The 27,809-nt window shown below is 39.3% G+C and overlaps 1 protein-coding gene across 6 annotated transcripts in view; it reads right to left on the bottom strand.

Moving 5' to 3' along the window:
• The window catches only part of LOC311301003 (inactive rhomboid protein 2-like), a 210,814-nt gene that overhangs the window by 13,559 nt on the left and 169,446 nt on the right, over window positions 1–27,809 (bottom strand). For 3 of the 6 annotated variants that reach the window (XM_084425800.1, XM_084425801.1, XM_084425802.1), the window contains 4 exons: window positions 4,838–4,999; window positions 2,485–2,570; window positions 2,332–2,395; window positions 2,064–2,177 (listed from right to left, as the gene is read on the bottom strand). In XM_084425800.1, the coding sequence (XP_084281926.1) occupies window positions 2,064–2,177; window positions 2,332–2,395; window positions 2,485–2,570; window positions 4,838–4,999 (426 nt within the window). The remainder of the gene's footprint in view (window positions 1–2,063; window positions 2,178–2,331; window positions 2,396–2,484; window positions 2,571–4,837; window positions 5,000–27,809) is intronic. The other 3 variants (XM_084425803.1, XM_084425804.1, XM_084425805.1) reach the window with 1 other exon arrangement.

Raw genomic sequence — 27,809 nt, forward strand, 5'->3', positions numbered from 1 at the left:
TGTATTCCTGTTTGCTGGGGGGATTCTCTCTGAAATTTGTTTGAGATCCTCTGGCCGTGCTTCTTCTTGGGGGAGATTCTCTGAGAACTCTCGGAAACTCTCCCGGCCGTGAATCGTGATTCAAGCATTTAAAGGACATTTGCTGAAGTCTGTCTGGTTATTATTGCTGCGCAGCAAGTTAGAGTTAGGGGACCCAGAGAAACTAACGTCGACTGTAGACGTTCAGGGACGTCGATTGTAAATGAGACCCAGAGAAACTAACGTCGACTGCAGACGTTCGGGGACGTCGATTGTAGACGAGACCCAGAGGACGTCGATTGTAGACGAGACCCAGGTAGACTTAGGTCAGGTGCGAAATAGGGTGAAAATCTACCACAGGGTCCATATATATTTTTGGACACAGGCACAATTTTGGCTCTGTATGCCACCAGAATACAATTTAAATGAAACGATCAATATGAAATTGAAGTGCAGACTTGCAGCTTTAATTCAAGGGCTTGAACAAAAATTTCATGTGAAAAGTTGCAACCATTTTTCAGGGGCTCAAATGTAACTGGGCTAATGAATATAATCATAAATAAAATGTTCATTTTTAATATTTTATCGAGAACCCTTTTCATGCAATAGAGACTTTAAGCAACAGCTGCTGATGAAACGGCACCGACGTTCTGACGTTCTATGGTGCATGTGCGACTTTAACTGCTACTTTGTGACGTTCTACTGTAACATTACTACGAAAGAACAGCTGATTTGCCATAGTCGTTAATACGAGACAGATTAGATAAGTAAATGTTATATTTTATGGTTATGTTGCATTTTAATTGATCTGTATATAATTTAATGCCAAAAGCAACCCTTTTCTTGCTTTTTTTAAATACTTTTTTTGTATTTTGTTAAATGATTTGATACGTCGTCCTCTTTATTATTGCTTTAGTGATTTTTGCATTCTTTGGCTACAGCAGTTAACAGTGTACTTTACTGCCATTCCATCAGCAGCTGTTGCTTAAAGTCCCTAATGACAGCCTAAAGTCTGGAACCCATGGACATTACCAATACAACATCAATACTAATGCTTCCTTTGTGATGCTTTGCCAGGCCTTTACTGCAGCTGTCTTCAGTTGTTGTTTATTCGTGTTCCTTTAGTTTTGTCTTCAGTAAGTGAGATGCATGTTCAATCTGGTTGAGATCAGGTGATTGATTCCACTGGAAAATCTTCCACTTCTTTTCCTTCAAAAACTCCTGGGTTGCTTTTACAGTGCGTTTTGAGTCATTGTCCATCTTTACTGTGAAGCACCATCCAATCAACTTTGCTGCATTTGGCTGAATCTGGGCAGAGAGTATATCCCTATACACTTCAGAATTCATACAGCTGCTTCTGTCACATCATCAATAAACACCAGTGCCACTGGAAGCCATGCATGCCCATGCCATAACACTGCCTCCACTGTGTTTTACAGATGATGTTGTATACTTTAGATCATGAGTTATTTCAAGCCTTCTCCATACTTTTTTCTTCCTGTCATTCTGGTACAGGTTGATCTTAGTTTCCTCCGTCCAAAGAATGCTTTTCCAGAACTGGTCTGGCTTTTTTAGATGTTTTTTTTGGTCTAATAGAAAGGCTAATCTGGACTTTCTATTCTTGAGGCTTATGAATGGTTTGCACCTTGTTGAACCCTCTGTATTTGCTATCGTGAAGTCTTCTCTTGACTGTAGACTTTGACAATAACATGCCTAGCACCTGAATAGTGTTCTTCACTTGGCTTCACTTTTGTGAAGGGGTTTTTCTTTACCATGGAGAGGACCCTAATCATCTACCACTGATGTCTTTTCATGTTGCTGAGCTCACCAGTGAATTCTTTTTTTTTTTTTTCAGAATGTACCAAACTGTTGATTTGGCCACTTCTTATGTTCCTGCTATCTCTCTGATTGATTTGTTTTATTTTTGAAGCCTAACGATGCAAGTTTCACTTGCATGAAGAGCTCCATTGACCGCATGATATTGGTTCACATCAAAAGCCTCCAAATGCAAATACCGAACTTAGAATCAACTACAGACCTTTTACCTGCTTTATTGATGAATTAATTATGGAGGAGTAGTCCACACCTGTCCATGAAACTTTTGAGTCAATTGTCCAATTACTTTTGGTGGGGCTACTCAAGAGCTGTATTCCTAAACCCTTCCTCCAACATATATACACATACACACACACACACACACACACACAAACATTATTTATTTGATTTTGGACTTCACTGGCTGAATTGTTCGACAAAAAAAAATCTTAAGACAAATCTTCTATGACGGTAAAAACATTGGTGAACATTTCTCACCGGCCACTCTGCAATGTCATCAGGCCAAACATGGGGTCCTGATGAGGCTGGCTCCTCACAAGTTCTGCTCCCAGCATGGATTGCAAAGACAAAACAATAAAATAAAAGCTAATAATTTTCTCACAGAATGAGAGATATTTCATTGAAATTTACCTTGGGTCCTGATGACAGACTGCACCTGAAGATCTCACCATGTCTGCATTCTCTTTGTTCCATTTTATAAACGTTGCTAAAGTCTCCTGGAACCAGAAAAAAAGCAAAAATGTATTTAGTAGTCATTAAACTACAGTAGCTAAATGAAGACATATTTTTACTTACAAGTCATACTGAATTAAAAGTAATTCAAATGTATGTTCAGCTTGCTTCCTCTGGGTGGTAGATAAGAGCTTTGTTTGAAAATTAGGTAACACTTTAAAATACGGATCCTTCGTTAATGAATAACTACACAGGAACAAATGAGTAACACAATGTTAACAATCTAGTAACTACAGTTAACTAACAAGTAACTCTGATTAACGAATTAGTAAGTAATAGCACACAGATTTAAGTGGTAGTTCACTATTAACTAATCAATAACTACTATTTTTTAATACTTCCCAGAGAACTACTGAATTTTTTACAGATTTAAGTGGTAGTTCACTAATAACTAATCAATAACTACAATTTTTTAATACTTCCCAGAGAAATAATGAAAAAAATTCACAATTCATGCAAAACTTAATAACTAATGCAGGAAAAATTACTAGCACTAGATTAACATTACTGCTAGATACTGTACACTAATTATCAATATGTAATAGCGTAGCAGACTTATGATTTGGGAAAGCTGTCAATAATTAGCCTATGCACTGCTGTCTTTTAGAGAACTATTCATAAACTAAATAATTTTTAAGAATTGTTTTTATAAATGCACTTGTCTGGAACACTTACCCTGTGGCCGATTTTCCGGCACTCCTCTGGACTGGCTTTGAATAACTAGACTCATCATGGTGAGTACTGGAACATACTGAGTCATCAGCCATCCAAATACCAGTTATTTTATTATTTAACCTACCTCTCAAAATTGTTTTTATGTATGTCTCTTTGTTCATATATATATATATATATATATATATATATATATATATATATATATAATATGTGTGTGTATATATATCCTGTGAATGATTAGATGATTCTACCCTTTCGGGTTGGCTCTTCATTAGTAACTACAGCATGGAATCATGATAACTAGTAATGACTCAAGTGTTAATGCATACTTTTATAGGACTTACAAATTATTTGGATCCGTATTCTAAAGTGAAGATCATGTTAACTAACTAGTAATGACTCAAGTGTTACTACATACCTCTATAGGAACTACTAATTATTTGGATCCGTATTCTAAAGTGAAGATCATGTTAACTAACTAGTAATGACTCAAGTGTTACTACATACCCCTATTTGGATCCGTATTCTAAAGTGAAGATCATGTTAACTAACTAGTAATGACTCAAGTGTTACTACATACCTCTATAGGAACTACTAATTATTTGGATCCGTATTCTAAAGTGAAGATCATGTTAACTAACTAGTAATGACTCAAGTGTTACTACATACCTCTATAGGAACTACTAATTATTTGGATCCGTATTCTAAAGTGAAGATCATGTTAACTAACTAGTAATGACTCAAGTGTTACTACATACCCCTATTTGGATCCGTATTCTAAAGTGAAGATCATGTTAACTAACTAGTAATGACTCAAGTGTCTCAAATGACTCAAGCTATAATAAAATAACTGGTATTTGGATGGCTGATGACTCAGTATGTTCCAGTACTCACCATGATGAGTCTAGTTATTCAAAGCCAGTCCAGAGGAATGCCGGAAAATCGGCCACAGGGTAAGTGTTCCAGACAAGTGCATTTATAAAAACAATTCTTAAAAATTATTTAGTTCTCTAAAAGACAGCAGTGCATAAGCTAATTATTGACAGCTTTCCCAAATCATAAGTCTGCTACGCTATTACATATTTATAATTAGTGTACAGTATCTAGCAGTAATGTTAATCTAGTGCTAGTAATTTGTCCTGCATTAGTCATTAATTAGTTTTGCATGAATTGTGAATTTTTTTCATTATTTCTCTGGGAAGTATTGAAAAATAGTAGTTATTGATTAGTTATTAGTGAACTACCACTTAAATCTGTAAAAAAATTCAGTAGTTCTCTGTGAAGTATTAAAAAATAGTAGTTATTGATTAGTTAATAGTGAACTACCACTTAAATCTGTGTGCTATTACTTACTAATTCGTTAATCAGAGTTACTTGTTAGTTAACTGTAGTTACTAGATTGTTAATATTGTGTTACTCATTTGTTCCTGTGTAGTTATTCATTAACGAAGGATCCGTATTTTAAAGTGTTACCGAAAATTATGACGACAATTAATCTTTACTGGACACATAACTGCTTTGCTGTTTGTGTATTGTTTATTATTGTTCATGAATGTATGTTTGTGTACAGTTGTACCGAGCAGTCGTCATTCTGGGTCTGCACACATCCAGATCCATCGTTCTGTACACAGCAGCCGGACTCTCTCTCTAGATCTTGGGCCTGCTGTGCTAGCTTCACTATTTGACTGTCTCGTCTGATGCATGGGGAGAACTTTGCTCCCAAGTGGATTAGATCCTCCTATGGAACAAAGAATACAGCAGGAGTGAAGAGACCCACAAAGGTGACCCAAAAAATTTGACATTTCTTTAATGACTAACATTGCACAGCAGTAGAAGAGCTGAATACTTCAGTCTAACAGCCACTGTTCACTGTTCCAACATTAAGGTAATTTAAGCTTTCTATTAAAAGAGAGGCATCAATTCTCTTCCAATGACTAAGTAGCCAACACAAAGGTGATCCATACTGTAAAACTAGTTGTTAACAATCCGGTGATGAAATGGGGGGTTTCAATTATATAAGCATAATGGCTTTATGTAAGCATCAGGGGCATCTCAAGCATCTTGATAAATCTTTGTCTGATGAGGTAGTTTACAGTAGATACATCTGAAATAGGCTTTTCTATTAATTGAATGTTATTAGTTACACAATTACTTACTTAAACAAGAATTATTCAAAACTAGAAGGCTAACTGTAATGCCAGCTGAAGCGAAAATATCCTGCGTATCCTCATCATATGCCTCAGCCTAACCCCTTTGCTGTGCTGCTCCTTCTTCACTTTTCCCTGTGGAATCTTTTCGACTTGTAGACGATTATTCATAATACGACGTTGTAGCTGAGGAGAGGTAACTACCAGGCTAATGCTTATCGCTGTGATAACGAGTAGTATGTGAATTTGTATTAATTAGTTGAATGAGAACATCCCATTTTCCAAGTCAAATTTACTTAGCACAGAATTGATTGATAATGGTAGCTTGTTAACTGCTAAAATAATGCTTGCTTATCTCTTCTAATTTGGCATAATTTGTGGCTTTATTTAGTCATCACTGATGAAAGCTTTTTGAAGTGATTGGTTAATTTAGTTAGTTCACAAAAATGCTTGTGAATTTTATAATAGATTTTATATAGGCTATATATATATATATATATATATATATATATATGTTCTGTTTGCTAGGAGTGATCTACTTATCTATTTATTTATTTTATTTATCTATATGGATATACATTACAAACTTTCATTCCAAGGGGTGACAAAGGCAGAGAACAGCATCGTCAGTCAGGTGAGGGTAAGCGTGTTGCATTTGAATGATCTACATTTCACTGCAGCATTTCATTTCACTGCCCCTCAAATAAATATTTTATAATCTGGAACTTACCTACAAGCACAAGATAAATCACCTAGCTTTGGTAAAAAATGGCAAAGCATTTGTAGGAGCCAAATGTATTGATTCTTCAACCACTAGGTGACGGTGTACACCAGTGGTGTAGGCGTGGTCACCTGTTAATATCACATGATATTTAAACCTCCCATGGGTTGTATCAGGAAGGGACAGGTGGAGGGAACATATAGTTCTTACCATAGAACCACTGCTTTTAAACTCTGTAAATTACCCTATAGCCTACATTTCATTAAATGAACAACAAAGCATTTTGAAACTGATATCACTATGTAGAAATTGTTTATTCCAAACTATGCGTGAAGAACATCTTACCACCTTTCCCTAGCCTATAGGAAGGGCTCGGATATCGTTTGGAATTTAGTTTTCTCGTGCATAGGAAAGGACGGAGGAATTCTGTGAATGGAAAAGGTTTTGACTTGCGCATATGGCAGAGTGAGTGACTACTATTAGACCGGGATCGCTCAGAGTCTTGCCGTCTTAAACTGAACAGAGTTTTTATGCTTGATAATGTGGAGAAATCTTCGAAGCTCTACGAAATGCCGGTGAGTGACCTTATTTGACAGATATTTATCACATTTTGGGATGATGATACGGGATGAAGTATGAAGTTTGAATTGCGGCCTGAGTTCGAATGATTGTGTTGTGCTGCAGTCAACAGTGCTTTGGGCTTGCTGCGTTCTGTTGTGTTGAAGTGGATCTCACTCTATTCAGTATTATTATCTTTGCTTTGTGGCTTGCTTATTTGAAACACGCTTATGTGCGCCATTTGAAAAATGAATGATGATGAATTCAGGAATGCAAAGGATGATGCTGATGTTGTTGAAAGTAATTCAGTGCATAGCTATGCTGTTATTGAAAGAAATAGCCCTGTTGAAACAGAGACAAGAGTATGGAAAATGACTGACAAAGGCGTTTCATTGCTTTTGCAAATTCTTAATAGACCAATGTAAATCAAAAATTCACTCGAGCAAATAAAGTTGAACAAAGAGTCAACGATCTTCTTTCCGGAAAAGTTACCAAAGAAACAGTTTCTGATGTGCAAAATATTTAAAGAGTTTTGAAACACTGCAAATATGCCATTGAAACGCATAATTCATTGCTGAAACGGAGTATGAAGAGCAACAAAGGTGGCTTGTCAAAAAAAAAAAAAAAGAGAGTTTAATCACTCTCAGTAAAAAATGATGATCTGATGTTGAGGTTTTATATGATGATGGAATGTCTTTAATAGACACAAATATAAATTCTGATGACAGTATATCCAATACTTCAAAGAGAGGATCTTGCTTTAAACCCTATTCCTAGGCTGGTTCTTTAAAGGATTCAAGCACTGCATCTGCTCGTCTCATTCAGCAAAAGCTGAAAAAGCAGCCTTTTTGTAATCTGTAGTCGCTTTAAAGAAATTGCATGTTCTTGAGGCCAAAGAGGAAGATCTCCAAAGACAAAAGAAGAAACTGCAGAGAGAAATTGAACAATTACAAATGGAATCAAAATTAGCTGCTGCTACTGCAAAAATGTCTATGTTGGAATCAAGTGAAGGAAGTGTTGAAGGAATGAATGCATATTAAGTGAAGCATGTAAAATCATGTACATCAAATAAATGTTCTAACCCAAAGGTGCCTTTACAACAACAAAATGCAAGTTCTCAACATGACAGTTTGATTGTACATCCAAAGGAGAGATCAAGCATGCAAACAAGCACAAGCTTCAATGCACTGTAAACCTTCATCTGCAAAGCAGAAAAATTTAAGTTCCTACGGGCATGAAGATAACATTCACACACATTTGTTGCCTCCTCAAATTACCTTTCATGTTTCTACTCCAAGTCCTACCTTGTATGATGTTGTACAGCAGCAAAATAACATTACTGCTCAATTGCTTCAACAGCAAGCTTTGGATCCCTTCCACCTCAAAGGATAATGGAGTTTGATGGAGATCCATTGCAGTATGGCTCTTTTGAACAAGTCATTGAAAAAAAAAATAAACAGGTGACAAGCAAGAATGCCTTTACTATCTAGAGCAATATACAAGAGAAAGGCCAAGAGAGTTAGTCCGTAGTTGTCACAATATGACAGCTGATCAAGGATATGATCGAGCAAAGAATCTGCTCAACGAACATTTTGGCAGTGAAATTAAAGTAACAGCAGAAATATGGAGAAGATATGGCAGTGAAATTAAAGTAACAGAAGCAGAAATGACCAAGCATTAGCTGGCCTATGATAAAGTTTGAAGATGTTGATTATTTGGCGTCTTTTTAAATTTTTCTAAAAAGCTGTTGTAATGTAATTGAAGATTTACAGCATATGGATGAAATGAATGTTCCATCTAACCATCGACTCATTGTGATGAAGCTGCCTTACAAGTTTTGAGAAAAGTGGAGGGCTGCTGCCTGTGAGCTACAGGAGTGTCGTGGCAACAGGGCTATGTTTTCTGATTTGGTAAGGTTTACTGAACATCAGGTATTGAACATTAGTCTTTCCGATCCATTGTTTGGAGATGTACAGAGTGGACAGTCATCCTCTTCATTTCATGTCAAAGCTAAGCCTAAATCTACCAGTAAAGTCCTTGCAACTGTTGCAGCTGTTCATAAAGTTTCAGAGTTTTGTTCATCTGAAGTACAAATCACCTGTACTAGTTCTGTTCAACCAAAAGACAATAATAAAACGTGTATTACATGTAAAGGCTGCCATTCATTGGAAAGGTGTTCTCATCTAAAGAACATGACACAGAGAAAAAGAAGAAAATAGATCCTGTTTTGGGTGCTTGAAGACTGGGAATGCAAGTAAAGATTGCAGAAACCCATTAATCTGTGATGTATGCAATCAAAGGCAATCCACCTTGCTTCACATAGAAAACAAAGGCAAACCATCACCATTACCAGTTAAAAAAAAAAAAACTACTTTGCAGGGTTGTGGTCAAACTGGGGAAGGGAACAATGAATGTGTTCTGTCTATCATTCCAGTACAAGTCAAGGCGAAGTTAGGTAGCAAGACTGTCAACACCTACCCATTTTTGGATCATGGAAGTTCAGCCAGTTTCTGTACAGAACATCTTATGAGAAAACTGAATCTTACAGGAACAAGACGCACCATACTGCGCCGTACTTTAGACCAAGAAAGGTCTGTAGGGCAGAGCAAATATGGGCAGAATGCTTTACTGCCCTAGTACTTCAAAAATCCTTTTAAAGGTATACATGTGAATTAAACGTGGCACAATGGCCTATCTCATCAGGGTATGCTAATGCCTATCTAGTGAAAGGGATTTTATCAATATACTGATTGAGGACTGTTGGGACACTCCAGGCACAGGATGGTACTGTCGGGAGAGACCGAGTCATTTGCACCTCAATGACACGTCTGTACCATTTGCTTCACAGGACATATGCTTTCAGCTACATACAGTTTATTTACTAGTGTGTTCTAATATGTAACTATGCCATGTTTGGTCTCATCTGACAGCTTATAAACTGAAATGAATGGTGGTGAACTTAATAGAGATAATTATTAACAGTCAAGGCGGAGGACCCCTATGCAGTCAAAACCCTATTGGGGTGGGTTGTGAATGGGCCACTAAGACGTGGTAATAGTAACAAAGAATGACTGGCAGTCCTGGATCTCAATTGCCAGGCTGGGGATCCGTTGATTGCACAATATAATCATGATTTTAATGAGAAACTGTCAGACGATGATTTTGCCATGTCCAGAAATGACCAACAGAGTTCATGGAAATAATGGAAATCACAATCAATTTCCTAGTCTCCAGATATTATCATACCAAACAACCACAATGTTGCAGAACAGTGTGTCCTACAGTAGGTCTACAAAGGAAGTTTAAAAGAAATTGAGAATATCAGCAAGAGTATACATCTTTTCTGTCTGAAGTTATTGACAAGGGATGTGGAGAGGTAATACCACCTTCACCAGTTGAAATGAGAAGATGGTGAGGTTTGGTACATACCACACCACCATTCTCATCATATCATCAGAAAAAGAAAATTCTAAGAGTAGTGTTTGATTGTGGTGCAGTGTTTAAAAGAACCTCTGAATGGTCTGCTGCTGCAGGGTCCCTATCTCACCAACTCTCTGTTGGGAGTTCTTACAAGGTTCAGACAGTCGCTTTAATAGCTGATATACAAGCCATGTTTCATCAGGTAGAGGTTTTTTGGTATCCTTGTAGTGATGTTACACAGAATTCTATGGAATATAGGATGAAAGTTCATCTTTTTGGGTCAAGTGTAAAGCCCAAAGACTTTGGACCATCTGAACATGCTCAGGTCTCTGATGCCAGCGAGTATGGCTATGGGACAGTGTAATACTTGAGGTTGGTGAATGGTGGAAAAAAGGACTACAGTTGCATTTAATGTAGAAAAGTCAGGAGTTGCTCCATTTAAAGCAAATAACAATTCTGTGGTTGGAACTTACGGCTGCTGTTCTTGCTATACGAGTTGATAGAATGCTACAAAGGGTGTTGCAGATTCATTTGGACATCTGTGTTCTGGACAGACAGCATGACTGTACTGAGATATATCCAAAATGAAACTAAGCGGTTTCACACCCTCGTAGCAAATAGAGTGGCTGTCACAAGAGACTTAACAGATGTTGTGCAACAGAGACACATACATTCAAGTTTGAATCCAGCTGATGAGGCTTGGTACTGAAGAATTTTTAGTATGTAATAGATGGCTTAAGGGGCCTGTTTTTCTTTTGAAGGAAGAAGAAGAATGGCCAAAGTCCAACATGAATCAGATGTCAATACCTAAAGATGACCCAGAGGTCTAAGTGGAATGCACTGCACATGCATGCAAGCATTATTAATCCTTAAGCAAGGCATCACTATTGTTATCCTCCATACTTATTAGTGGTGCTTGCTGAAAGCAAGACATCACTATTGTTATTGCTCATACTTATTATTCTTATTAGTGGTGCTTTTCAAAGCAACACTATTGTTATTGCTCATACTTATTATTATTATTAGTGGTGCTTGCTGAAAGCAAGGCATCACTATTGTTATTGCTCATACTTATTATTAGTGGTGCTTTTCAAAGCAACACTATTGTTATTGCTCATACTTATTATTAGTGGTGCTTTTCAAAGCAACACTATTGTTATTGCTTATACTTATTAGTGGTGCTTTTCAAAGCAACACTATTGTTATTGCTCATACTTATTATTAAGTTGGCTTGAGAGAGCCAACATATTGAAATCCTATTTAAACTTATTAAGTTGGCTTGAGAAAGCCAACATATTGAAATCCTATTTAAACTTATTAGTGGTGCTTTTTTGAAAGCATCACTATTGTTATTTCTCATACTTATTATTCTTTTTTTTATTATTATTAGTGGTGCTTGCCAAAGGCAAAGCAACACTATTGTTATTGCTCATACTTATTAGTGGTGCTTGCTGAAAGCAAGGCATCACTATTGTTATTGCTCATACTTATTAGTGGTGCTTGCCAAAGGCAAAGCAACACTATTGTTATTGCTCATACTTATTAGTGGTGCTTTTTTAAAAGCATCACTATTGTTATTGCTCATACTTATTATTCTTCTTCTTATTAGTGGTGCTTGCTGAAAGCAAGGCATCACTATTGTTATTGCTCATACTTATTATTCTTCTTCTTATTATTATTAATGGTGCTTGCTGAAAGCAAGGCATCATTAGTGTTCTCTTGCATACTTATTAATGGTGCTTGCTGAAAGCAAGGCATCATTAGTGTTCTCTTGCATACTTATTATTCTTCTTCTTATTATTATTATTCTGGACAAAGTTTGGCGCGTAACTCGTCCCGCAGCTTTTGACACAGACACACGAATGAGGCGTCAAATCGTGCGGATTATTCGGGAATGGTGTGCTATGACTTTTCTAAGTGATCGGGGGTACGGTGTTCGCCCCAGGGGCGAAAAAGCGGCCAAAAAAGTCCCATTGACTTAACATTGCGACGAACTTTGACCACACGTAGCTCTGAGCAAGGATTTCGCAGAAACGTGTGATTTGCCACATTTGAAGAGGCTGATAGGCTCTGTAAGAACATACCTCACAATGGGGTAAAAGTTGCACCCCTGGGGGGCAGGAGATGCCCAAAGTTGCCCCATTGACTTACTATGGGGAAGGAACGTCCCGTGAAACACACATGCTTTTCCTACTATGGTAAATTGCATAGGGACTTTGTATTGAACGTAGCTCTGGATCACAGTGTCATAGAGACAAGGGGGAGGGCTTATTTTACTCAGATGACCAATCAGTCTCTCTGGATCATTGTGAAGCTATCAAGCCACGCCCTAGCAACCATTTAGAGCCCCTTAGCAACAAGTTCCATAGACTTCCATTGAAAGAGTTAAAAGAGATATCTCCGGACTGAATTGTCATAGAAACATGGGGGTGGTCTCATTTGACTCAGGGCAGCAAACAGCCAATCATGAATCACCTCAACACTTCCAAGCCCCTCCCTAGCAACAATTGTCGAGCACCTTAGCAACCAAAATCCAAAGAGGGATATCTTCCATTCTGAATGTCACAGAGGCATGGGAGTTGGTTTATATCATTCATATTGACAAGCAGCCTTTGAGTTTCATGATTGACAGCTGCCAAGACACTCCCTAGCAACCAAACAGAGTACCCTAGCAACCAAATTCCAAAGAGGCATATCTTCCATTCTGAATGTCGCAGAGGCATGGGAGTTGGTTTATATCATTCATAGTGACAAGAAGCCTTTGGAGTTTCATGATTGGCAGCTGCCAAGTAACTCCATAGCAACCAAACAGAGTACCCTAGCAACCAAAATCCAAAGAGGCATATCTTCCATTCTGAATGTCACAGAGGCATGGGAGTTGGATTATATAATTCATACTGACAAGAAGCCTTTGGAATTTCATCATTGACAGCTGACAAGCCCCTCCCTAGCAACCAAACAGAGTACCCTAGCAACCAAATTCCAAAGAGGCATATCTTCCATTCTGAATGTCGCAGAGGCATGGGAGTTGGTTTATATCATTCATAGTGACAAGAAGCCTTTGGAGTTTCATGATTGGCAGCTGACAAGCCACTCGCTAGCAACCAAATAGAGTACCCTAGCAACCGTTTAGCAAAACGTATATCTCTGCATCAGAACATTGTATAGAGATGGGAGTTGGTTTATATCATTCATACTGACAAGAAGCCTTTGCAGTTTCATCATTAGCAGCTGACAAGCATCTCCATAGCAACCAAACAGAGTACCCTAGCAACCATTTTACAAGACCTACATCTCTGCATCAGAATATTGTATAGAGATGGGGGTTGGCTCATTAGTTTCAGTTGGAAAACAGTCTGTAAATATCACCATGGTAACTGTGTATTCACACCCTAGCAACCATTTAGAGCCACCTAGCAACCATTTTGCAACATATAGAAGCCATATTTCAGCTCCACAACATCGTAGAGGCATGGTTGTTGGCTCATATGCAATCATGTACAACACCCTAGCAACCGAGTGGCGAGTTTTGCCACTGCAAGCACCACTTCACATTTTCTTCAGGAAATGTACATTCTAGTTATTTTTATTATTATTATTCTTCCACACAAAAGTTTGGCGCGTAACTCGTGCCGCAGCTTTTGTCACAGACCCACGAATGAGGTGTCAAATCGTGCGGATTATTCGGGAATGGTGTGCTATGACTTTTATATGCGATCGGGGGTACGGTGTTCGCCCCAGGGGCGAAAAAGCAGCCGAAAAATCCCATTGACTTAACATTGCAACAAACTTTGACGAGTCATAGCTCCGAGCGAGGATTTCGCAGAAATGTGTGATTTGCCACATTTGAAGAGGATGGCAGGCTGTGTGAGACCATACCTCACAATGGGGTAAAAGTTGCACCCCTGGGGGGCAGGAGCTGCCCAAAGTTTCCCATTGACTTACTATGGTGTAGGACGGCCCAGCATGTGTTTTTCCTACTATGGTAAATTGCATAGGGATTTTGTATTGAACATAGCTCTGGATCACAGTGTCATAGAGACAAGGGGGCGGGCTCATTTTACTCAGATGACCAATCAGTCTCTCAGGATCATTGTGAAGCTATCAAGCCATGCCCTAGCAACCATTTAGAGCACCTTAGCAACAAGTCCCATAGACTTCCATTGAAAGAGATCAAAGGGATATCTCCGGACTGAATTGTCATAGAAACATGAAGGTGGTCTCGTTTGACTCGGGGCAGCAAACAGCCAATCATGAATCACCTCAACACTTCCTAGCCCCTCCCTAGCAACCATTGTCGAGCCCCTTAGCAACCAAAATCCAAAGAGGGATATCTTCCATTCTGAATGTCACAGAGGCATGGGAGTTGGTTTATATCATTCATACTGAAAATCAGCCTTTGGAGTTTCATCATTGGCAGCTGCCAAGCCACTCCATAGCAACCAAACAGAGTACCCTAGCAACTATTTAGCAAGACCTATATCTCTGTATCAGAGCATCGTATAAAGATGGGGGTTGGTTTATATCATTCATAGTGACAAGAAGCCTTTGAAGTTTCATCATTGGCAGCTATCAAGCCACCCACTAGCAACCAAATAGAGTACCCTAGCAACCAAAATCAAAATAGGGATATCTTCCATTCTGAATGTCACAGAGGCATGGGAGTTGGTTTATTTCATTCATAGTGACAAGAAGCCTTTGCAGTTTCATCATTGGCAGCTGTCAAGCAACTCCATAGCAACCAAATAGATTACCCTAGCAACCAAACTTCAAAGAGGGATATCTTCCATTCTGAATGTCACAGAGGCATGGGAGTTGGTTTATATCATTCATACTGAAAAGCAGCCTTTGCAGTTTCATCATTGGCAGCTGCCAAGCAACTCCATAGCAAACAAACAGAGTACCCTAGCAACCAAAATCCAAAGAGGGATATCTTCCATTCTGAATGTCACAGAGGCATGGGAGTTGGTTTATATCATTCATACTGACAAGCAGCCTTTGGAGTTTCATGATTGGCACCTGCCAAGTCACTCCCTAGCAACCAAACAGAGGACCCTAACAACCGTTTATCAAGACCCATGTTTCTGCATCAGAACATCGTATAGAGATGGGGGTTGGCTCTTTTGTTTCGGTTGGGAAACAGTCTGTAAATATCACCATGGTAACTGTGTATTCACACCCTAGCAACCGTTTAGAGCCACCTAGCAACCATGTTGAAACATATAGAAGCCATATTTCAGCTCCACAACATCGTACAGACATGGTTGTTGGCTCGTATGCAATCATGTACAACACCCTAGCAACCGAGTGGCGAGTTTTGCCACTGCAAGCACCACTTCACATTTTCTTCAGGAAATGTACATTCTAGTTATTATTATTATTCTGGACAAAGTTTGGCGCGTAACTCGCCCCGCACCGTTTGTCTCAGAGCCATGAATGAGGTGTCAAATCGACCGGCTCATTAAGGAGAGGTGTGCTATGACTTTTATAAGCGATCGGGTGTGCGGTGTTCGCCCCAGGGGCGAAAAAGCGGCCAAAAAAGTCCCATTGACTTAACATTGCGACGAACTTTGACCACACGTAGCTCTGAGCGAGGATTTCGCAGAAATGTGTGATTTGCCACATTTGAAGAGGCTGACAGGCTCTGTAAGAACATACCTCACAATGGGGTAAAAGTTGCACCCCTGGGGGGCAGGAGATGCCCAAAGTTGCCCCATTGACTTACTATAGGGAAGGAACGTCCCGTGAAACACACATGCTTTTCCTACTATGGTAAATTGCATAGGGACTTTGTATTGAACGTAGCTCTGGATCACAGTGTCATAGAGACAAGGGGGAGGGCTCATTTTACTCAGACGACCAATCAGTCTCTCAGGATCATTGTGAAGCTATCAAGCCACGCCCTAGCAACCATTTAGAGCCCCTTAGCAACAAGTTCCATAGACTTCCATTGAAAGAGTTCAAAGAGATATCTCCAGACTGAATTGTCATAGAAACATGGGGGTGGTCTCATTTGACTCGGGGCAGTAAACAGCCAATCATGAATCACCTCAACACTTCCAAGCCCCTCCCTAGCAACCATTGTCGAGCACCTTAGCAACCAAAATCCAAAGAGGGATATCTTCCATTCTGAATGTCACAGAGGCATGGGAGTTGGTTTATATCATTCATACTGACAAGAAGCCTTTGGAATTTCATCATTGGCAGCTGCCAAGTAACTCCATAGCAACCAAAGAGAGTATCCTAGCAACCGTTTAGCAAAACGTATATCTCTGCATCAAAACATAGTATAGAGATGGGACTTGGCTCTTTTGACTAAATCATGGTAAACTATGGTAAATCAACCTTGAATCATAGTAAATCATACTAAAACATGGTAAATCATGGTATACTATAGTAAATCATAGTACACTATGGTAAATCGTGGTAAATCATGGTAAACTATGGTAAATCATGCTAGAATCATAGTAAATCATACTTGAACATGGTAAATCATGGTATACTATAGTAAATCATGGTAAACTATGGTAAATCATGGTAAACTATGGTAAATCATGGTAAACTATGATAAATCATGCTAGAATCAGTAAATCATAATTGAACATGGTATATCATGGTATACTATAGTAAATCATGGTATACTATAGTAAATCATGGTAAACTATGGTAAATCGTGGTAAATCGTGGTAAACTATGGTAAATCATGGTAAACTATGGTAAATCATGCTAGAATCAGTAAATCATACTTGAACATGGTAAATCATGGTATACTATAGTAAATCATGGTAAACTATAGTAAATCGTGGTAAATCATGGTAAACTATGGTAAATCATGCTAGAATCATAGTAAATCATACTTGAACATGGTAAATCATGGTATACTATAGTAAATCATGGTAAACTATGGTAAATCATGCTAAAATCAGTAAATCAGACTTGAACATGGTAAATCATGGTATACTATAGTAAATCATGGTAAACTATGCTAAATCGTGGTAAATCATGGTAAACTATAGTAAATCATGGTAAACTATGGTAAATTATGCTAGAATCAGTAAATCATACTTGAACATGGTAAATCATAGTATACTATAGTAAATCATGGTAAACTATGGTAAATGATCCTAGAATCATAGTAAATCATACTAAAACATGGTAAATCATGGTATACTATAGTAAATCATAGTAAACTATGGTAAATCGTGGTAAATCATGGTATACTATAGTAAATCATGGTAAACTATGGTAAATCATGGTAAACTATGATAAATCATGCTAGAATCAGTAAATCATACTGGAACATGGTAAATCATGGTATACTATAGTAAATCATGGTAAAGTATGGTAAATCGTGGTAAATCATGGTAAACTATGGTAAATCATGCTAGAATCAGTAAATCATACTTGAACATGGTAAATCATGGTATACTATAGTAAATCATGGTAAAGTATGGTAAATCGTGGTAAATCATGGTAAACTATGGTAAATCATGCTAGAATCAGTAAATCATATTTGAACATGGTAAATCATGGTATACTATAGTAAATCATGGTAAACTATGGTAAATCGTGGTAAATAATGGTAAACTATGGTAAATCATGTTAAACTATGGTAAATCATGCTAGAATCAGTAAATCATACTTGAACATGGTAAATCATGGTAAACTATGGTAAATCGTGGTGAACTATGGTAAATCATGGTAAACTATGGTAAATCATGGTATACTATGATAAATCATGCTAGAATCATAGTAAATCATACTTGAACATGGTAAATCATGGTATACTATAGTAAATCATGGTAAACTATGGTAAATCATGGTAAATCATGCTAGAATCAGTAAATTATAATTGAACATGGTAAATCGTGGTATACTATAGTAAATCATGGTAAACTATAGTAAATCGTGGTAAATTGTGGTAAACTATGGTAAATCATGCCTGAATCAGTAAATCATACTTGCACATGGTAAATCATGGTATACTATAGTAAATCATGGTAAACTATGGTAATTAGTGGTAAATCGTTGTAAATCATGGTAAACTATGGTAAATCATGCTAGAATCAGTAAATCATACTTGAACATGGTAAATCATGGTATACTATAGTAAATCATGGTAAACTATGGTAAATCATGGTAAATCATGGTAACTATGATAAATCATGCTAGAATCAGTAAATTATACTAGAACATGGTAAATTGTGGTATACTATAGTAAATCATGGTAAACTATGGTAAATCATGCTAGAATCAGTAAATCATACTTGAACATGGTAAATCATGGTATACTATAATAAATCATGGTAAACTATGGTAAATCGTGGTAAATCATGGTAAACTATGATAAATCATGCTAGAATCAGTAAATCATACTTGAACATGGTAAATCCTGGTATACTATAGTAAATTATGGTAAACTATGGTAAATCGTGGTAAATCATGGTAAACTATGGTAAATCATGCTTGAATCAGTAAATCATACTTGAACATGGTAAATCATGGCATACTACAGTAAATCATGGTAAACTATAGTAAATCGTGGTAAATCATGGTAAACTATGGTAAACACCTTAGCAACTGCCTAGCAACCACACTGAATACCCTAGCAACCACTTAGCAACGCCCTAGCAACCACCCAGAATACCTTGGAAACCTCCCAGAACACCATAGCAACCACCTAGTAAAACCCTAGCAACCGTGCCGAATTTTGCCACTGCAAGCACCACTTCACATTTTCTTCAGGAAATGTACATTCTAGTTAGTGGTGCTTTTTTAAAAGCATCACTATTGTTATTGCTCATACTTATTAGTGGTGCTTTTTTAAAAGCATCACTATTGTTATTGCTCATACTTATTATTCTTCTTCTTCTTATTATTATTATTCCGCCCAAAGTTTGGCGCGTAACTCGCCCCGCACAGTTTGTCACAGACCCCTGAGTGAGGTGTCAAATCGACCGGCTCATTGAGGAGAGGTGTGCTATGACTTTTCTAAGCGATCGGGTGTACGATGTTCGCACAGCGGACGAAAAAGCGGCCAAAAAAGTCCCATTGACTTAACATGGGGAGTTCTAAAAACATTTGAATCCCAACCGACGTTTTCACACACACAGACTCCAAAGGGCCTGTCACCCCTGCATCTCTCCCTCTCTCTCTCCCTCAGAGGATTTATATTATCAAGCAACCAATAAGTAATGGCCTAAAATCTTCATAGCCACACCTTAGCAACCAGTTACAGCACCCTAGCAACCACTAAGAGCTCCCTAGCAACCACCCTAAACCAAAAAAAATACATTTTTACATTTTTTTTTATTTTTTAAAGCAATATTACACTCGTGGCCTTGTGATATCGCTCCATGCTTGTGCCTATTCGGCCATAGGCACGAGGCCGCAGGCCGAGTGCCGTACTGAAGGCACTCGTTATTAAAGATTTTAATAACTCTATAAAAACTCCATAGTAACCATCTTTGACAACTACCAACCACCTAGAAACACCATAGCAACTAAAAAAAATACCTTAGCAACCATCCTGAACACCCTAGCAATGTCTAGAAATGCTCAAGTAACCACCAAAAATACCGTAGCAACCACCCTGAACACCCTAGCAACTGCCTAGCAACCACCCAGAACACCTAGCAACTGCCTAGCAACCACCCAGAACACCCTAGCAACTGCCTAGCAACGCCCTAGCATCCACCCAGAATACCATAGCAACTGCCTAGCAACACCATAGCAACCACCCAGAACACCCTAGCAACCACCTAGCAATGCCCTAGCAACCACCAAAAATACCCTAGCAACTGCCTAGCAACCACCCAGAACACCATAGCAACTGCCTAGCAACACCATAGCAACCACCCAGAACACCCTAGCAACCACCTGGCAACAGCATCTTGCTAAAAACATGCTAGCAACATGCTAATCATGCTAGCATCATGTTATCAACATGCTAATCAAGCTAACATCATGCTAGCAACATTCTAATCATGCTAGCATCATGCTAGCAACATGCTAATCATGCTAGCATAATGTTAGCGACATGCTAATTATGTTAGCATCTAGCTAAAAACATGCTAGCAAAATGCTAATCATGCTAACATCATGCTACCAGCATGCTAATCAAGCTAGCATTATGCTAATCAAGCTAGCATCATGCTAGCAACATGCTAATTAAGCTAGCATCATGTTAGCAACATGCTAATTATGCTAGCATCATGCTAGCAACATGCTAATCAAGCTAGCATCATGCTACCAAAATGCTAATCAAGCTAGCATCATGCAAGCAAAACGCAAATTATGGTAGCATAATGCTAACAACATGTTAATTAAGCTAGCAAAATGCTAATCAAGCTAGCAAACATGCTAATCATGCTAGCATCTATCTAAAAACATGCTAGCAACATGCTAATCATGCTAGCAACATGCTACCAACATGCTAATCATGTTAACAACATGCTAATCATGCTAGCATTATTCTAACAACATGTTAATCATAGTAAATCATCCTGGAATGTGGTAAATCGTAGTAAATCATCTTAGAAAAATAGTAAATCGTGGTAAATAATGCTAAAACGTGGTATATCATGGTATCACAACATGGTAATTGTGTTAGCATCTGCCCAGTGGCGAATTTTGCCACTGCAAGCACCACTTCACATTTTCTTCAGGAAATGTACATTCTAGTTATTCTTCTTATTTTTATTATTATTATTCCGCCCAAAGTTTGGCGCGAAACTCGCCCCGCACCGTTTGTCATAGACCCCTGAGTGAGGTGTCAAATCGACCGGCTCATTGAGGAGAGGTGTGCTATGACTTTTCTAAGCGATCGGGTGTACGATGATCGCACAGCGGACGAAAAAGCGGCCAAAAAAGTCCCATTGACTTTACATGGGGAGTTCTAAAAATATTTGAATCCCAACCGACGTTTTCACACACACAGACTCCAAAGGGCCTGACACCCCTGCATCTCTCCCTCTCTCTCTCCCTCAGAGGATTTATATTATCAAGCAGCCAATAAGTAATGACCTAAAATCTTCATAGCCACACCCTAGCAACCAGTTTCAGCACCCTAGCAACCACTAAGAGCTCCCTAGCAACCACCCTAAACCAAAAAAAAATTGTTTTTACATTTTTTAGTATTTTTTAAAGCAATATTACACTCGTGGCCTTGCAATATCGCTCCATGCTTGTGCCTATTCGGCCATAGGCACGAGGCCGCAGGCCGAGTGCCGTACTGAAGGCACTAGTTATTAAAGATTTTAATAACTCTATAAAAACTCCATAGTAACCATATTTGACAACTACCAACCACCTAGTAACACCATAGCAACTAACAAAAATACCTTAGCAACCACCCTGAACAGCCTAGCAACGTCTAGAAATGCTCTAGTAACCACCAAAAAACTCTAGCAACCACCCAGAACACCCTAGCAACTGCCTAGCAACCACCCAGAACACCTAGCAACTGCTTAGCAACCACCCAGAACACCTAGCAACTGCCTAGCAACCACCCAGAACACCCTAGCAACTGCCTAGCAATGCCCTAGCATCCACCCAGAATACCATAGCAACTGCCTAGCAACACCATAGCAACCACCCAGAACACCCTAGCAACCACCTAGCAACGCCCTAGCAACTGCCTAGCAACCACCAAGAATACCCTAGCAACTGCCTAGCAAACCTTAGCAACTGCCTAGCAACACCATAGCAACCACCCAGAACACCCTAGCAACCACCTGGCAACAGCATCTTGCTAAAAACATGCTATCAACATGCTAATCATGCTAGCATCATGCTAGCAACATGCTAATCATGCTAGCATAATGCTAGCAACATGCTAATCAAGCTAGCATAATGCTAGCAACATGCTAATCATGCTAGCATTATGCTAGCAACATGCTAATCATGTTAGCATTATGCTAGCAGCATGTTAATCAAGCTAGCAACATGCTAATCAAGCTAGCATAATGCTAGCAACATGCTAATCATGCTAGCATAATGCTAGCAACATGCTAATCATGCTAGCATTATGCTAGCAACATGCTAATCATGCTAGCATTATGCTAGCAACATGCTAATCAAGCTAGCAACATGCTAATCATGCTAGCATTATGCTAGCAACATGCTATTCATGCTAGCATTATGCTAACAACATGCTAATCATGCTAGCATTATGCTAGCAACATGCTAATCATGCTAGCATAATGCTAGCAACATGCTAATCATGTTAACATTATGCTAATCATGCTAGCATTATGCTAGCAACATGCTAATCAAGCTAGCATCATGTTATCAACATGTTAATCATGCTAGCATAATGCTAGCAAAATGCTAATAATGCTAGCATCATCCAACCAACATGCTAATCATGCTAGCAACATGCTAATCCTGCTAGCATCATTCTAACAACATGTTAATCATAATAAATCATACTGGAATGTGGTAAATCGTAGTAAATCATCTTAGAAACATGGTAAATCATGGTAAATGATGCTAAAATGTGGTATATCATGGTATCACAACATGTCAATTGTGTTAGCATCTGCCCAGTGGCGAATTTTGCCACTGCAAGCACCACTTCACATTTTCTTCAGGAAATGTACATTCTAGTTAGTGGTGCTTTTTTAAAAGCATCACTATTGTTATTGCTCATACTTATTATTATTAGTGGTGCTTGCTGAAAGCAAGGCATCACTATTGTTATTGCTCATACTTATTATTATTATTATTTTTCTTCTTATTATTCCGGACAAAAGTTTGGCGCGTAACTCGTCCCGCAGCTTTTGTCACAGACACACGAATGAGGCGTCAAATCGTGCGGATTATTCGGGAATGGTGTGCTATGACTTTTATAAGTGATCGGGGGTACGGTGTTCGCCCCAGGGGCGAAAAAGCGGCCAAAAAAGTCCCATTGACTTAACATTGCGACGAACTTTGACCACACGTAGCTCTGAGCAAGGATTTCGCAGAAACGTGTGATTTGCCACATTTGAAGAGGCTGACAGGCTCTGTAAGAACATACCTCACAATGGGGTAAAAGTTGCACCCCTGGGGGGCAGGAGATGCCCAAAGTTGCCCCATTGACTTACTATAGGGAAGGAACATCCCGTGAAACACACATGCTTTTCCTACTATGGTAAATTGCATAGGGACTTTGTATTGAACGTAGCTCTGGATCACAGTGTCATAGAGACAAAGGGGAGGGCTCATTTTACTCAGATGACCAGTCAGTCTCTCTGGATCATTGTGAAGCTATCAAGCCACGCCTTAGCAACCATTTAGAGCCCCTTAGCAACAAGATCCATAGACTTACATTGAAAGAGTTCAAAGAGATATCTCCGGACTGAATTGTCATAGAAACATGGGGGTGGTCTCATTTGACTCGGGGCAGCAAACAGCCAATCATGAATCACCTCAACACTTCCAAGCCCCTCCCTAGCAACCATTGTCGAGCACCTTAGCAACCAAAATCCAAAGAGGGATATCTTCCATTCTGAATGTCACAGAGGCATGGGAGTTGGTTTATATCATTCATATCGACAAGCAGCCTTTGAGTTTCATGATTGACAGCTGCCAAGACACTCCATAGCAACCAAACAGAGTACCCTAGCAACCAAAATCCAAAGAGGCATATCTTCCATTCTGAATGTCGCAGAGGCATGGGAGTTGGTTTATATCATTCATAGTGACAAGAAGCCTTTGGAGTTTCATGATTGGCAGCTGACAAGCCACTCGCTAGCAACCAAATAGAGTACCCTAGCAACTGTTTAGCAAAACGTATATCTCTGCATCAGAACATCATATAGAGATGGGAGTTGGTTTATATCATTCATACTGACAAGAAGCCTTTGCAGTTTCATCATTAGCAGCTGACAAGCATCTCCATAGCAACCAAACAGAGTACCCTAGCAACCATTTTACAAGACCTACATCTCTGCATCAGAATATTGTATAGAGATGGGGGTTGGCTCATTAGTTTCAGTTGGAAAACAGTCTGTAAATATCACCATGGTAACTGTGTATTCACACCCTAGCAACCATTTAGAGCCACCTAGCAACCATATTGCAACATATAGAAGCCATATTTCAGCTCCACAACATCGTAGAGGCATGGTTGTTGGCTCGTATGCAATCATGTACAACACCCTAGCAACCGAGTGGCGAGTTTTGCCACTGCAAGCACCACTTCACATTTTCTTCAGGAAATGTACATTCTAGTGTTGTGATTACTATTCACCTAGACAAAACTTCGGTGCGTAACTCGCCCCACACCTTTTGTCACAAACCCCAGAATGAGGTGTCAAATCGACCGGTTTATTGAGGAAAGGTGTGCTATGACTTTTATAAGTGATCGGGTGTAAGATGTTCGTCTTCCCATAGACTTAACATAGCCACAAAATTTGCAAAATCATATCTTTGGCTCAGAAGGTCATAGAGCCTTGGGGTTGGGCTCTTTTGATTCGTCCTATCAAGCAGCCAATACGTAGTGACATAACAACTTCATAGCCACGCCCAAGCAACCAGTTACAGGCCCCTAGCAACCACTGAAAAACATTTACAAGCCATATCTCAGCAACAAAACATTGTAAAAACACAGAGTTGGGCATTTTTTGACCCAGACCTGCAAATACTCTTTAAATAATACCCCATAAACTGTATAAACAAACCTTAGCAACCATTTGGAGTACCCTAGCAACCGTACAAACACATGAATGAGCTATATCTCAGCACCAGAACATCGTATAGACATGGGGGTGTGCTTGTTTGTTTCGGTTGGGAAACCATATTGCAACATATAGAAGTCATATTTCAGCTCCACAACATCGTACAGACATGATTGTTGGCTCGTATGCAATCATGTACAACACCCTAGTAACCGGGTGGCGAATTTTGCCACTGCAAGCACCACTTCACATTTTCTTCAGGAAATGTACATTCTAGTTATTATTATTATTTTTCTTCTTATTATTCCGGACAAAAGTTTGGCGCGTAACTCGCCCCGCACTGTTTGTCACAGACCCCTGAGTGAGGTGTCAAATCGACCGGCTCATTGAGGAGAGGTGTGGTATGACTTTTCTAAGCGATCGGGGGTACGATGTTCGCACAGCGGACGAAAAAGCGGCCAAAAAAGTCCCATTGACTTAACATGGGGCATTCTAAAAAAATTCAAATCCAAACCGACGTTTTCACACACACAGACTCTAAAGGGCCTGACACCCCTGCATCTCTCCCTCTCTCTCTCCCTCAGAGGATTTATATTATCAAGCAGCCAATAAGTAATGACCTAAAATCTTCATAGCCACACCCTAGCAACCAGTTACAGCACCCTAGCAACCACTAAGAGCTCCCTAGCAACCACCCTAAACCAAAAAAAAATTTTTTTTACATTTCTTTGTATTTTTTAAAGCAATATTACACTCGTGGCCTTGCGATATCGCTCCATGCTTGTGCCTAATCGGCCATAGGCACGAGGCCGCAGGCCGAGTGCCGTACTGAAGGCACTCGTTATTAAAGATTTTAATAACTCTATAAAAACTCCATAGTAACCACATCTTTGACAACTACCAACCACCTAGTAACACCATAGCAACTAAAAAAAATACCTTAGCAACCATCCTGAACACACTAGAAACGTCTAGAAACGCTCTAGTAGATCATATAAACACGAAGGTGGTCTCGTTTCACTCAGGGCATCAAATGGCCAATCATGAATCACCTCAACACTTCCTAGCCCCTCCCTAGCAACCATTGTCGAGCACCTTGGCAACCAAAATCCTAGAGGGATATCTTCTATTCTGAATAAGACAGAGGCATGGAAGTTGGTTTATATCATTCATACTGAAAAAGCAGCCTTTGGAGTTTCATCATTAGCAGCTGCCAAGCCACTCCATAGCAACCAAACAGAGTACCCTAGCAACTATTTAGCAAGACATATATCTCTGTATCAGAGCATCGTATAGAGATGGGGGTTGGTTTATATAATTCATAGTGTCACGAAGCCTTTGGAGTTTCATGATTGGCAGCTGCCAAGCCACTCCCTAGCAACCAATCAGAGTACCCTAGCAACCAAAATTCAAAGAGGGATATCTTCCATTCTGAATGTCACATAGGCATGGGAGTTGGTTTATATCATTCATAGTGACAAGAAGCCTATGCAGTTTCATCAGTGGCAGCCTTTAAGCAACTCCATAGCAACCAAACAGAGTACCCTAGCAACCAAAATCCAAAGAGGGGTATCTTACATTCTGAATGTCACATAGGCATGGGAGTTGGTTTATATCATTCATAGTGACAAGAAGCCTTTGCAGTTTCATCATTGGCAGCTGTCAAGCCACTCCCTAGCAACCAAACAGAGTACCCTAGCAACCAAAATCCAAAGAGGGATATCTTCCATTCTGTATGTCACAAAGGCATGGGAATTGGATTATATCATTCATACTGACAAGCAGCCTTTAGAGTTTCATGATTGGCAGCTGCCAAGCCACTCCCTAGCAACCAAATAGAGTACCCTAGCAACCAAAATTCAAAGAGGGATATCTTCCATTCTGAATGTCACAGAGAAATGGGAGTTTGTTTATATCATTCATAGTGACAAGAAGCCTTTGCAGTTTCATCATTGGCAGCTACCAAGCCACTCCATAGCAACCAAATAGAGTACACTAGCAACCAAAATCCAAAGAGGGATATCTGCCATTCTGAATGTCACAGAGAAATGGGAGTTGGTTTATATCATTCATAGTGACAATAAGCCTTTGCAGTTTCATCATTGGCAGCTGTCAAGCCACTCCACAGCAACCAAACAGAGTACACTAGCAACCAAAATCCAAAGAGGGATATCTGCCATTCTGAATGTCACAGAGAAATGGGAGTTGGTTTATATCATTCATAGTGACAAGAAGCCTTTGCAGTTTCATCATTGGCAGCTGCCAAGCCACTCCCTAGCAACCAAACAGAGTACCCTAGCAACCGTTTAGCAAAACAAATATCTCTGTATCAGAACATCGTATAGAGATGGGAGTTGGTTTATATCATTCATACTGACAAGCAGCCTTTGGAGTTTCATGATTGGCAGCTGCCAAGCCACTTCCTAGCAACCAAACAGAGTTCCCTAGCAACCAAAATCCAAAGAGGGATATCTTCCATTCTGAATGTCACAGAGGCATGGGAGTTGGTTTGTATCATTCATACTGACAAGCAGCCTTTGGAGTTTCATGATTGGCAGCTGCCAAGCCACTCCCTAGCAACCAAACAGAGTACCCTAGCAACCAAAATTCAAAGAGGGATATCTTCCATTCTGAATGTCACAAAGAAATGGGAGTTGGTTTATATCATTCATAGTGACAAGAAGCCTTTGCAGTTTCATGATTGGCAGCTGACAAGCAACTCCATAGCAACCAAACAGAGTACCCTAGCAACCATTTATCAAGACCCATGTCTCTGCATCAGAACATCGTATAGAGATGGGGGTTGGCTCTTTTGTTTCGGTTGGGAAACACTGTAAATATCACCATGGTAACTGTGTATTCACACCCTAGCAACCATTTAGAGCCACCTAGCAACAATATTGCAACATATAGAAGCCATATTTCAGCTCCACAACATCGTACAGACATGGTTGTTGGCTCGAATGCAATCATGTACAACACCCTAGCAACCGAGTGGAGAATTTTGCCACTGCAAGCACCACTTCACATTTTCTTCAG

The sequence above is a fragment of the Rutilus rutilus genome, assembly GCF_951802725.1.
Source record: "Rutilus rutilus genome assembly, chromosome: 12".
NCBI lineage: Eukaryota > Metazoa > Chordata > Actinopteri > Cypriniformes > Leuciscidae > Rutilus > Rutilus rutilus.